This window comes from Ipomoea nil, unplaced genomic scaffold (assembly GCF_001879475.1).
Source record: "Ipomoea nil cultivar Tokyo-kokei standard unplaced genomic scaffold, Asagao_1.1 scaffold1834, whole genome shotgun sequence".
NCBI classification, from domain to species: Eukaryota; Viridiplantae; Streptophyta; class Magnoliopsida; order Solanales; family Convolvulaceae; genus Ipomoea; species Ipomoea nil.
The window spans coordinates 4,830,612-4,844,250 of record NW_017618262.1 but is presented as its reverse complement, the minus strand read 5'-3'; the positions used below and the strand labels follow the sequence as shown (position 1 = coordinate 4,844,250).

Sequence of the window (13,639 nt, the reverse complement as noted above, 5' to 3'; positions counted from 1 at the left end):
CTGGTTTCCCAACCAGCTCCGGCTTTATGACTCCAATTCCAAACTATGGTCTTTGACTATGGCAAGGGCTCCATTCAGAATTAGAACAAGGGCATAGGATCCAGTCTTGACAAACATAATATAGATTTACACTTTATAAGATAACTAGTTTTTTAACGGGCTTTGCGCGAATGAGATAATGCCTAATGATTATTTTTAAATAAGTATTTCAAAGTATATCAACGCAATATTATATTGGAGATGTTCATGCATGTGTAAATAAATATTGAATTTGTTTATTTAAATCGGTAATTTAAAATATATAAATGCAAGATAATATTTATTGAATTTTTCTAATCGATATTTGGAAGTGGTATTTTTTCTCTACATGTTTCATGCATTGTGAGATGTGTGTCGTAGGTTATCATGTGAAAGTATTGAACAAAATATTAATATTTATTATATTTGTATAAAATACTTGGTAAATAAATATATATAATGTATTTTGTATTATAACTTTGATATTTAATTACAAGATAATGTAAAAAGAAGACAATGGACAATGCAGTGAATATAATAAATTGATAAATTTGAAGGTAATGAATCTTTGAATTGTAGAAAATAAAGATAATATAACTAATGAAATTATATCATTTTTAAAATTTTTATAATGAATAGTTTTTTTTTAAATAAAGACATTATAGACATCTAATTCTAAATTAATTAAATGTATATGTATTATTTTTTATTGTAGCTACTACTTTATTTAGTTTAATAAGAGTAATAAAGTGGCGTATATACTTTTCATCAACAATAATGCAATCATTGATTTAAAATATATATATATATATATATATATATATATATATATATATACAAAAAATATTAATGCAAAAGTATAATTGAAATATTAAGTTTTTTTCTGATCTAAATAATCAAAAGAATATTAAGTTTTTTTTTGATCAAATGATTTTTAAAGTTCTTGATTTATAATCTTTGATGCTTAACTTTGAATGTTATGTATTTAGTCAGACTAATTATTTGAACAAAGTTGATGTTAAATTTTATATTATATATATTTTAAATATATTTTAACATATTCGTAGTATATGTTTAACAATTATGCCAACTCTAATTGAGATGTGGTTCGAAACTAAGACTTTTCTTATAGAAATTAATGTGTAAGTTAAAATAATAAATACTTAACGGAATATTCCGTTACTAAAGTTTATGCTAACAGAATTTAGGTTATTTAAGGGAAGAAAATAATATAATAGAGGGTAAATAAGGAAAATCAATAACAAATACTAAAATAAAAATAATATGAACCATTCATTTTAATAAACAATAGTATAATATGAATCATTCATTTTAAGAAACAATAGGACCGACATTTTTTTGTTCCAGTTAAGGGTCTACCATTATTGGCTCTTATTAGAATTGTAGATGTAGATGTAGATATAAAATTGTTTATGATACTAACCTTGGTCGTGAACCCCAATGTCCAAGTGCCCATGCGGTCCCGAATGACACCGCTTGTGCTTGTCATATCTGAGCTCGTTTTATCTGTATTGAGTTTGACAAATCTGTCTGCCAGAGAGGTCCAATTAATCCAGACTTGTCTACCAAACGAGATGTTGTTGTGTTTGAAGAATAATTGTTGACTTCCCGAAGCGTCCTTAAGTGATTGTCTCACCCACTTCGTTAGTCATCACAAGCACTTTATTAAAGACATGTTCGTTACGCGTCTTTCAGATATTCCACAGCATGTACGAGAACACAAGCTTCCACATACCATCGGGCTGTCTTGAATTCCCCACCTCTCAGTTAATCCTCACCAAATCAAGTAATGGTGAATGGTCTACAAACATAAAAACTTCTTGGAGCAGGACAACGACTCCAATAGCTTGTGGCCATATAAATATTACAATATCTATTATAAGTAACCGTTTATTTATTTCAAATTTGTATTGAATTTTATGTAATAAGTATTATGATTTTTATTATAAGTAACAAACAATTATCATAGATTTGACACGTCCCACATAAGTGTGACTCAATTTTATTTTGGACTAACTACGTGTTTTGATTTATTATAAAAAATTATATCAAAATATAATTATTTATGAAATTATATTTGAAATATTGATAGAAAGTCGATAAATATATATAACATTTTAAATAAACATTTAATATTGAATGTATTAATTTTTTTTATGTTGCATATTCTTAAATCACTATCAATATGTTTATCGCCACATGTTAAAACTTATATAAATGAAGTTATGCCTTAAAAATAACTTATCAAACAATTAAAATAATGAATAATATAACCAATTTAAAATAAACAACCAACCTCTACCGTCAGTCCGTCACCCCGTAACATGTAGCTTGGCACTTCCAGTTTGGGAATTTAAAAATCAATGTGATAAGAAGTGGGCAAGTGGGTAATAGAAGTTAAGCAATCTTTATCCACCAATAAAAACAAATAATCGATAAAAGGGAAAATGGCACTTTGTCCCCCTTTGTTATATACTTATAGCACTTTTTTTCCTTAAATTATTTAAGTGACAGTTTTTTCCCCTGATATATTAAATGGACATATTTACCTTTAAAATAAATATTTCATTTATTTTTATTCTCCAACAAATTATAACCACGATTTGAAAAAATAAAATACATTAAGTGTTAAATTTAGAATATTTTAAAAATAAAAAAATAAAATTTTAAAATAAAGTTTAAACCAACCGTTCAAATTGGATCCAAAATCGTGAACCGACGGTTCAAAATAAAACTCAAATCGCGATTATATATACTTATATGTGAGAGTCAATATAAATGCGGAAAAAAACATACACTATTTGCAAATATTATAATTCTAATTTAAGCTATTGCTAGTAGTTGTTCCGATTTGAACCTCCGGTTCACGGTTCAGGATCCATTTTTTTTCCAGTTTACGATTTTAATAAACGGAAACCCAAATATTGGGTTATGTTATGAATCATAACCGAAATTTTTTAATTTGATTGCTATAGTGTTTGGTTCAGTTCGAACCGAACCGTGGTCATCCCTACGTATAAGCAATAATTTGGTGAAGAAGAGAAATAAATAAAATATTTGTTTTAAGGGTAGAAATGTCCATTTAATATTATCAGTAGAAAAAATCGCCACTTTTATAATAATTGAGGGGGCAAATGTAAATGCATGAATAACTCAAGGAGAAAAAGTGCTATAAGCATATAACACAGGGGGTAAAAGTGCCATTTTCCCTCGATAAAATATTATAATATTATACATACAAATATATTGCATAATTTATTTTTTAGTACTACTAATTGCACTGAAATATTTGAGAAAGTCACTTCATATAATTTGACTACAAGATCATTAGCAACATATTGCATGTTTAATTATTTAGGGTTGGGGTTCAACCTTTTGAAAGAATTATTTAAATAATTCATACAAATTTATAAATAGAGTTAATATATTTTTAGTCCTCGTATTATTGATTTTTGTTACTTTTAGTTTTCAAAAAAATCCAAATCACCTTAAATGTTCACATAACATATTCAAAATTGCAATAGCTGAAGAAATGGTTTTTTGAATTTTTATTGTGAGGTTGAGACGGCTGTGGGATTTCAACCCATGCCCTTTCAGACTAAAGCTTAAATTTGGCGCCCTTTCAGACGGCCGTCAATACATTTATAATAATTATAATATAATAATATATTTAGTTTAATATCATTGATTTAGATCAGGCATTAGAATATACTAGTGTAAATTAATAGTTGGTCCCTATCACTTCTATATAATATTATTTTTAGTTTAACATGATTATTTTAGATTACATAATATAATATACTAGTGTAAATTAAAATTTGGTCCCCTACAACAATTAATTTAATCCGTGAAAATAATTTTCATCCATAGAAATTGTTTGAGTCATGACTTGCAACATTAAATATGCAGTCCGACATCTAACGAGATCATAATATGTATTATTAGTCAAAAGTGTTAATGCAAAATTTATTTGGCTTTTAAGGAGACGGGTGGTTATTAACTACTTCGACAATTAACTATCATGGAGTCTCCATCTACACGTATAACAGTTGAAACCTTCATTAATGGGAGATGAGGGAGAGTGATATACCTTAAAGGAAATTAATATCTTATATATATATATATATATATATATATATATATATATATATATATATATATATACTTTTGTTTAAATGCGGCCGTGCGGTCATTTGGACAAAATACACCAACAGTGTTAACAAAAGGCACCAATAGTGTTAGGTAAAAACACAACAATGAAATGCATAAATACACCAAAAAAACATACAACACACCCAAAAAAAAAATGCACAATATAATTCCTCACCCCTAATGGTGTATTTTCGAGCACTGTGTAATGATTTTATTCATACCTAATGATGCATTTTTTGTGATGTGTACCTAATTTGTGCATGTTTTTTGTTGTGCATTTCTTAAAATGGATGATGTATATTTGTATAACTATTATTGGTGCAGCCGCACTAACCGCATCTTAACTCGGAAGGAAAAATCCAACATGCAATGTCATATCAAATGTTAGAGCATCCCCAAAAGGGGATCTTCAATGGATTTTAGAACAGTAAAAATTACATGTTGAAGATTTTAACAAATGTGAAAATTTTGTAGACTTGAAAAAAAAAAAAAAAAAAAAAAGGCAATGAGACGCGTCTCACTGGCCTACCAGCAGGCGTGTGTGTTACACGCGCTCGCTTGGACGTTTCAGATGATCACCAACTGAAATGATACTATGTTTATTTTTTATTTTCTTTGGCCGATGCAATGCAACAGCCAAATTCGATTTTTTTTTTTAAATGTTACATTTTGGCTGAATTCCGTAAAGAAAAACAATTTTGTTAAATTTTGGCTGTTACAACTTTTTTTAAAAAATTTGTTGAAAGATTGTTACATTTAATTTTGTTTTATAAATTTTATAAGGGAAAATGACACTTTTTCTCCCTGCGTTATATACTTATAGCACTTTCCCCCCTCAATTATTTAGGTAAGCACATTAGTCCCTTCAATTATTCAAAAAGTGGTGGTTTTTCCCCCTAATATATTAAATTGACATTTATACCCTTAAAATAAACATTTTATTTATTTTACTTCTCCAACAAATTATTGCGTATACGTAGGGATGACCACGATTCGGTTCGAACTGAATCGGACATTATAGCAATCGAATTAAAAGTTTCCGGTTATGATTCAGATCTAGAACCCAATATTTGGATTTCAATTTATTAAAATTATGAATCAAAGAAATTGGATCCTGAACCGTGAACCAGCGGTTCCGGACCCGATTCGCGATTTTGAACCGTTTTTATTTTAAAATTTTATTTTTATTTTAAAAATAATCTAAATTCAACAATAAATGTATTTTATTTTTTCAGTTCGGAACATGAACCGTCCGTTCCGGGATTTTAATAAACTCTAAATATCGAGTTTCGATTCTAAATTGTAATTGAAATATTTCGGTTTGGTTGCTATAGTGTTTATTTGGTTTGAACCAAATTATGGTCATAATTTGTTGGAGAAGAAAAATAAATAAAATATTTATTTTAAGGGTAAATATGTTCATTTAACATTTTAGGAGGAAAAACAGCCACTTGAATAGGGATGTCAACGGGGCGGGGTGGGGGCGGGGGACATACCCCCATCCCCGCCCCCGACTTTTTTCCCATTCCCCATCCCCGTCCCCATCCCCGCCGGGGAATGAAAAACTCCCCCCATCCCCATCCCCACGGGGATTATTCGGGGACGGGGAATCCCCACCCCATTAATAAGTTATAAAAAAAAATTAAAAATTAAACATTCATAAACATTTAAATAAATAACGTATATATATTCATCTCCAATTTAAAATAGTATTCAATATTTTACAATTAAACATGTTATTTAAATATGCATTTCATAAGCATGACAAACAATGACAAGAATACTTCTAAAATTATATATATTGTATACAAAGTAATACATATGTGTCTGTACTCCCCATACATACATACATACATCGGGGACGGGGCGGGGCGGGGCGGGGAGAGTACTCCCCATCCCCGTCCCCGTCCCCGGCGGGGAATTCAAAATTGCCCCCATCCCTATCCCCGATCCCCTATTTCTATCCCCATCCCCGTCCCCATAGGGGCGGAGAATCGGGTTCCCCGTTGGGTGCGGGTACAGTTGACATCCCTACACTTGAATAATTGAGGGGGAAAAAGTGCTATAAGTATATAACTCAGGGGGAAAAAGTGACATTTTCCCATTTTATAATTATACATTTATTTTAAGTTTGATATGCTAAATTTAAATATATTAAAAATAATAATTGGAATTATAATTATTTATAATGATAATAAATAGAGAAATAATTAAAATATAGTGAAATAAAATGATAGCATAATAAAAAAAAATGAGAAAAAACTTAAAATTAATTGGCAGAATCATTTTTAGAATTAAGTGAGACAATAGATGTTGAGATTGATATTTGGACCCATAAAAAACTTGAGTATAAAATCCGGAATCCGGATGATGCCCTTTACAATGAACTTTCCCTTCACAGTACAGTACTATGCACTATCAAATATTCCCTTCCACGGAACGAACCTTCCCTTGTCTCATTAAACGTCACGTCAAGTGGTAAATATCTTTGAAGAAGCATCCTAATATTAAATGTTACAAATGGATTTATTATACCCACTTGTTATTTGTTCAATTATATTGATGTAATGTTTTAAAAGAGTGGATAAGCAAATGAAGCATATTCCCGTACTAAAAAATTATTATATATCTAATTAGTACTAACATTCTATTGGTCATATTATGTTATATATAATGTAGTACATTTCTACCAAGTGGTTTGTTGTTCATTGGTATTGGATTGCTCTCCTATGTGGGAGGTCTAGGTTTTGAGCCTCGTTATAGGTGTAGTTTGTGTGGGTATCACCTTCCTTTATAATAAAAAAAAAAATGTAATACATTTCTTTTAATTTTCTAGATGCAATCTTTCAATTATTTAATAAATTATCATTTTTAAATAAAAAGTTAATTCATTAATCATAGGGTGAAACATTTACAATAAAGATTGATGGAATAGTCAAATATTATTTACCGTCAGACATAGAAACAACTTCTCTAGCAATGTTACATCAAACTTGATTCGCAGGATATTTCACAAATTTAAAGTTGAATTTTTTGGAAGAACTTAAAGCTTCTTTAGTGATTTGGTCAAACGTACCCAAGACTGGCATTGGTTGAATAGTCTTGCACACCACCTGAGTATCTATTTCCATTATGTTATCCATTGACAATATATCAATCGAGCTCAACTGCATATCATAGTTTAGAGGAGTCTCTTTTTCATTGTCATGGTTGTCACCCAAGATGATATTCACATACGTCATTGCCAGTTTTATCGTTTCACACATTATGAAAAAGAACTCGTCAAGTAAACGCCATGAAGAAACTTGTCAAAATAACGAGAGAGAAAACACAGAAAACTACAAACAAAATTAAACCAATAAAACAAGGTAAAGGGAAACAACAATGCAAAAATAAGGGAGTAACCACCGGTGGAGATGGAGGGGTGGGGCAAAGCGTAACCGCGAGTGAAGGCGTAGAATGGACGAAAAGACGGTGAAGGCAAAAAATGCAATAAAGACGGATGCTGACTCTCTATACTTCATTAAATTGAAAAAAGTAAGAAAAATATGTTTGAACAGATATTACAATATAATACACCTACAAATATTAAAAAAAAAATTTGAATACCAGAAATACACGGTGTTGAATGTGGACCAACTAACCAAGATTCCAAGAAGCACGCTCTTCGGACCATTATAGAAAATTCAACCGACGCGCTCAACGGAACTGGAAATCATCAACAAAAAAGCTTCATCCATTCATTCCCATCGTCTTTCCTCTCCATCGCCTTCCCAAACCGCCATTTTCAAATTTTCAAATTCTCTGTTACTATTTCCAACATCAAATTAGCTAGCTTTTTGTTGGTCGTCGATACTTTGCTCGTGCACATGTTGATCCACGAACCCCGAGCCGCCGTGGCTGTAAGTGGTGGCGCCAGAGGAGGAGGAGGAGGACTTGATTGGACCGCCAAAAACTGGCTGGACAGGTCCGCCGGCGGGTGTTTTAGTCACGAAAGTGAACCCGACTTGGCCGCTTTGGTTAGCGATTTCCTGGAGAGTAGCAGCGCCGGAGCGGAGTCGTGGCTTAGCAGCGACGGAGATTCTTATTATTACGATCTTGCTGATAAGATTTTGGTTCGTATTTCTCTCTGAATCACTCCCCCCCTAAGGCCTAAATATTGGTACCGTTCGTGTAATTTCATGGTTGTTAAAAATGCCTAGTCAATCTAAAAGAGAAATTTGGAGAATTGCAGATAAGGAGAATGCAAAAACTCATGGTTAATGCTATGGATTCGTGCATGTTAATTTGTGTGTACAGTACTTTCATGATGTCAAGAAATTGAACATATTACAAACTGGAGTTGTATGCTTTCTTGATGAAAAAGCGAATGACAATTTTAGTGGAGGATTATTAGGGATTAGCAATTAATTGGGAATCTGCTTAAGCGACTCACGATTTACCTCCTCCAGTAACTCTCGTGTTAGGGTTCTTGGGCTTGGTATTAGTCTGGTATAAACTAGGAAACCTAAATGTGTCCAGAAAGATACACTAATCCAACTTAGGGAGAAGTAGATAGTCTGTGGATTTTATCTTGCAGTAAATCTGGGTTTTGCTTGTTGCTCATTCAGTTAGAGAATATGCAACTCATTGCCTATGAAATGCTTTTCTTTAGTTCTTTCTTGCATTTCTGTACCTTTTAAATGAATTGTTGGATAACATTAAATTACAGATGTACAAGCACTCATGTGACCAGTTTGAAAGTGACTTAACAATGGTGGTTCATTCCTTGATTCTCTCCATAACTGATACCTGCCAATCATGCAAGTCCGAGACTTGCAATGCTAGCTGCATCAGGTTTTGTCTCATGAAGCTTCTGCAGTCTTCTGGCTATGATGCGGCTATATGCACAGCCAAGTGGCAGGGATATGGGAAAATCCTAGGAGGTAGATATGCAACTTCACTTTGAATGTTTACTTGCAATTGCAAGAAGTGTTATATGCCCAGTGTTCCTCCATTCTGAAATGCAAAAATTTCTTACAGTTAAATGGTCTTGTATGAGTATTCTCAAGTCTTGAAAGAATCATTTGGTGATAATTTATGCAAACTTTTCTGGGATTTCTCTGCTTTAGCTGTAGTGCTTAGGATATTTCCTAGAAATGGAGTTCTAGCTTTACCTATTTCTTGTTTCTTTACTGTTTTCCAGGCGAACATGAGTACATAGATGTGATCTCGGATCAAAATGGCGAATCAGAACGATATATCATTGACATTGACTTCAGGAGCCACTTTGAAATCGCAAGGGCTGTTAAATCCTACGCCATAGCTTTGGATTCTCTTCCGGCAGTTTATGTGGGCACGACTGCCAGGCTCAAGCTGTTTCTCAGCACCATGGTGGAAGCTGCTAAAGATTCCCTCAAGCAAAACTCGATGCCTCTTCCTCCATGGAGGTCGCTTGCTTACTTGGAAGCCAAGTGGGAATCTCCCAGCCAGAGAGCAGTCGACTTCAATGGAGAAAGCAGCAGCACCGGCAATCCTTCTTACTCTCATCAGCATTGCAGTGAGCTTTTAAGAAGGATAAAATTGAGTGAGTATTGGGTGTAATTCAAGGTGGAAGGAATAGGCATTCCACTCCATGAAACTGTTTTTTTTTTTTTTTTAAAGGTGTATGAGATAACATAAATTTTGGCGGCATTTACATAGATTTAGAAGCTTGAGAGTTGAGAGGGTAGAAGTGTTCTTGAAAACCTTGCTGGAAATTTGTTTGAAATGTGTAGAGTGCATTCTTTGCTCAGGTCCTCTGGATTGTAGCAATAAGTTTGTTTTCTTTACTATTCTTTAGCTACCATTTCTTAACACAATTACTACTCCTAGCCATTATGTTATCTATTTGTTCATTTGGGTATTTTCTGCAAGAAAAGAAAATATATGTAGTTAAGAATGCCAATTTTGTCAAAAATTAATGGTCTGGTTAAAAAAAAAATTAATGAGTCAGGACAAAAATAAAAAAATCAATCAGAATGTTCAAAATTAGGGACAATGATCAAATAGACTTTTAATTATATATCAAAGTGTAATTACGCCATCGAAAAAATTTCAATTGAACCTTTAAATTAATTAAAATTGTACAATTAACATATTTAATAGATTACTAAAAGGTATATCTGGTTAATTTTGTTTGTTTAGCATTTGACGTGATATCTCATTCAAAAATTAAAAAAGAAAAACGTGTTCGATAACTGAGAATCTGCCGATTACTTTATTAGATTGGAATCATCTTATGAAGAAGTCGGTGGGCTTCTCACTCCGAATTGAATGGAGAAGCCCTTGTGTTGTGCGTGTGTTTTTTTTTTTTTGTTTTTTGTTTTGTTTTGTTTTGTTTTTTTTTTTTTAATTTAAAAAAAAGAAGTTTAAAATTAGTAATCAATGTGACATGGGGTATTAATTGCACTATTTTAGTAAGTTTTTGGCAATAGTCAATACTCTAACACCGAGATTTGATCTTGTGACCTTCCCTCAAGGAAAGCCACAGAGGTGCCATCTGAACACAAAATTTTAATTGGAAGTTTTTTTAGTTGGATAGCCTAATTTGTATAGATAAGGGAATCATCCTTAATGCGACGTCGTTCCTTTATCTACGGAATAAAAACAGTGCGTACATTGACAAACCCAAATTCCATTGCTTCCTCAGTTCCTCGTCGTCTCCTTCGCTCTCGTGTTTCGGCGTTTGATCATCATAGTCGGTTGATCTGATCACAGCTCTCTCAGTTTACTTGTCAGCCAAGGTATTCTAATTTCTGATTTTTAGCTATTAAGTACGCGTTAGCTATGGAAATCCAATTATCACATCGAACCCTAGAATTGTAATTCTCTCTGATGCCTTCTTCTCTGCATTTTAATTCAAATTTCTTTAGCAATTTATCTGTTCCGTGGTTTATTTCAATCTGTATCTGAGTTTTCTGATTCGGTTCCAGCTAATTTTCCCATCGGTTGGAACTTTGTCGTCAATTTCGGTTTCAAATAACTAGGGTTTTCTATTCTCTTGTTTCTGTGCTTCTCGCTGAAGGATTGGTTTTTGTTGATCCCCATCAGGGTTTTAGATAAAATATCAAAATGCCGGCGACAGCAGGAAGAGTTCGCATGCCGGCGAACAATCGGGTGCACAGTAGTGCTGCCCTACAGACCCATGGTATCTGGCAAAGTGCAATTGGGTATGACCCATATGCACCCAACAAGGATGATTCGAAGAAGTCTGCGCCAAAATCTGCTGCCGAGCCGGATAATCCCTATGCCAACTTTCAGGGTTTGCTTGCGCTTGCTAGGATCACTGGTTCTAATGCTGATGAGGCTCGTGGATCATGCAAGAAGTGTGGGCGAGTTGGGCACCTAACTTATCAGTGTAGAAATTTCTTGAGTGTTAAGGAGGACAGTGGTAAAGACAAGGATGAGGAGGGAATCGATGCAGCAGTTTTGTCTAGGTTGGAGAAGTGGAAGGGGAACAGAGATAAGAAGGGTAGTGCTGAGAGTGAGGAGAGTAGTGAAGAAGAGGAGAGTGAGAGTTCAGATTCAGGGTACGACTCTGAAATTGAAAGAGCAATTGCTGAGAAGTATGGGAAGAACACAAAGAAGATTAGTCGTAAGGTGAAGTCATCCGGAAAGAGCAAGAATGATGGTTTGGATGATGATGACTCAGATTCTGCAGAAAAGAAAAAGAGGGGAAGGTCAAAGAAAAGGAGAAGTGGTAAGAGGGGACACGAGGATTCTGAAGAGGAGAATGAAGAAAAGGACCGTAGGAAAAGAAGGAAAGAGAAGAGGAGGAGAAGGGATGAGTCATTGGATGATGATGAAGAACGCCGCAGGAGGAAAAGGAAAAGTAGGAAGGAGAAGAGGAGGAGGAGAAGCCATCGACACCCGAGCGACTCAGATGAATCAAGTGATGATTCCCCCCCTCGACGTAAGAGAAGGAGCAGGAGGTCTGGTACATCATCTGACTCTGATGGCAGTTCAGATGATTTACGAGTTGGTAGGGATAAGAAGCGATCTGAGAAGAGGAGCAGGAACCGTCATGATGATGACTGATGCACTTATGGAGAATTGGAGATGTGTCCTGTGAGAGTAAGAGGTCCATTCAATTATATGGAACTGTATTATTTCTCTTTAATTTTCAGTTCTGATCCTTTTGGGTGTTGGTGAATGGGATGGTGGTATAATAATCTGTTCCAGCTTAAAATGGAGGTCCTTATCAGGACAATGCTTGGTAGAGAAGTGGTTTCTGCTTTATGGTCTAATGTTTACTTGTAATGGCATCTTAGCCTATGTTTCCTTTATCTCAAAAAAACTCTCTACACCTTATATAGTTATGTCTCTATGTTCTCCTAAATCTATTAGAACTCCATCTTTCGGTTGCAATGTTGTGTGGAATGTATTAAGAAGCTTGGTTGTTGAAATTTGTTCTTTATATATACCTGGTATTAATGGAACTCTGTTACTTCCTCTCCAATTCCATTACCATCTAAGTTGGTTTTTCTAGATGCTTTGAAGTTCTCATTTTAGGTGCTTTTTTGTGAGTGAGATTTCTTATTCATGCAATGTCACTAGGTATACCATGAGGCACTTTAAAGCCTGTAGTCTCAACATTATTATATTTCCTTTTTCTTTTGTTTCATGGCAATGTTGTATTTGGTTGTCCTTTCCTCTATATTCCATGGTTTTCTCTAGGAAATGTTAGAGAGACATCTTCTTGTCAGTAATTCTTGTATTTTGCTAGAGAAGTTGTTAACTTCTCCTTGAACCTCAAGTTTATGGCTATGAATGGTGCCTTTTTTGCTACTGGCTGGCTGCCTATCTTGTTGACTATTGAAAGTTTTCTTCTTGTAGGAAGATTGGAAGTTGTGGATTTTATCTAAGTTTATAACTATATGAAATCTTCTTTATTCCCCTGGATTTTATCTCTTGTATACAGAAATTATGGGCTTCATGTGGCATGGGTGTTCAAGATTTTGTTGCTACTTGGTTGAATTTAGGTCATGTTCTTCATTTCTGTATGTAATTCTGTGTTTATAAACAAATGACCTCTAATACCTCTTTGTACTTGCTTGCTGCCTTACTATTATTATGGAGGAAAATAAAAAGTATATGTTTCATCACTCTATGTGACTATATCAGATGAAACATATATGCTTAGAGCATCACCACCCGTTTATACTTTTCAGTTTTTGGAACAGTAATGGAGTTTATAGCTGATGGGAGTGAGTGAATTGCAGGGATAAATCCACTACTCTTAGGCTATTCTTATCCTTGCAAATCTCTCACTTTCAAAATGGATCCACTTTCATATTATATTATAAATATAATAATAAAATAATAATAAAAGAAATAAAAAATAGAAAAAAGGTATGAGCATGGCAACTTTTGTTGCCATTTTAACAGCAAAGATGCCTTAGCAAATTCGTAATCCATGTAAGCATTA

General features: G+C 33.5%; 2 protein-coding genes across 3 annotated transcripts; both read left to right on the top strand.

The window, feature by feature from the left end:
* The first annotated feature begins 7,885 nt into the window (after positions 1–7,885).
* LOC109192743 lies at positions 7,886–10,055 on the top strand. The gene is made up of 3 exons (XM_019343445.1): positions 7,886–8,306; positions 8,903–9,116; positions 9,377–10,055. The coding sequence occupies exons 1-3, from the start codon at positions 8,061–8,063 to the stop codon at positions 9,772–9,774; spliced, it is 858 nt and encodes a 285-aa protein (XP_019198990.1). The 5' UTR covers positions 7,886–8,060; the 3' UTR covers positions 9,775–10,055.
* A 755-nt stretch (positions 10,056–10,810) lies between these two features.
* LOC109193140 (CAX-interacting protein 4) lies at positions 10,811–12,670 on the top strand. Of its 2 annotated transcripts, XM_019343973.1 has the most exons (3): positions 10,811–10,955; positions 11,263–12,285; positions 12,368–12,670. In XM_019343973.1, the coding sequence occupies exon 2, from the start codon at positions 11,284–11,286 to the stop codon at positions 12,247–12,249; it is 966 nt and encodes a 321-aa protein (XP_019199518.1). In that variant the 5' UTR covers positions 10,811–10,955; positions 11,263–11,283; the 3' UTR covers positions 12,250–12,285; positions 12,368–12,670. The 2 variants fall into 2 exon arrangements, with proteins under 2 accessions (XP_019199518.1, XP_019199517.1); XM_019343972.1 differs by having other exon boundaries at positions 11,263–12,670.
* Positions 12,671–13,639: the final 969 nt, after the last annotated feature.

Excerpts from the sequence above, each read along its gene's own strand:
- LOC109192743 (XM_019343445.1), top strand. The coding sequence starts at position 8,061 with ATGTTGATCCACGAACCCCGAGCCGCCGTGGCTGTAAGTGGTGGCGCC. Across the intron at positions 8,307-8,902 it reads ATCTTGCTGATAAGATTTTG|ATGTACAAGCACTCATGTGA; the intron begins GTTCGTATTTCT and ends ATTAAATTACAG. Across the intron at positions 9,117-9,376 it reads ATATGGGAAAATCCTAGGAG|GCGAACATGAGTACATAGAT; the intron begins GTAGATATGCAA and ends ACTGTTTTCCAG.
- LOC109193140 (XM_019343973.1), top strand. The coding sequence starts at position 11,284 with ATGCCGGCGACAGCAGGAAGAGTTCGCATGCCGGCGAACAATCGGGTG.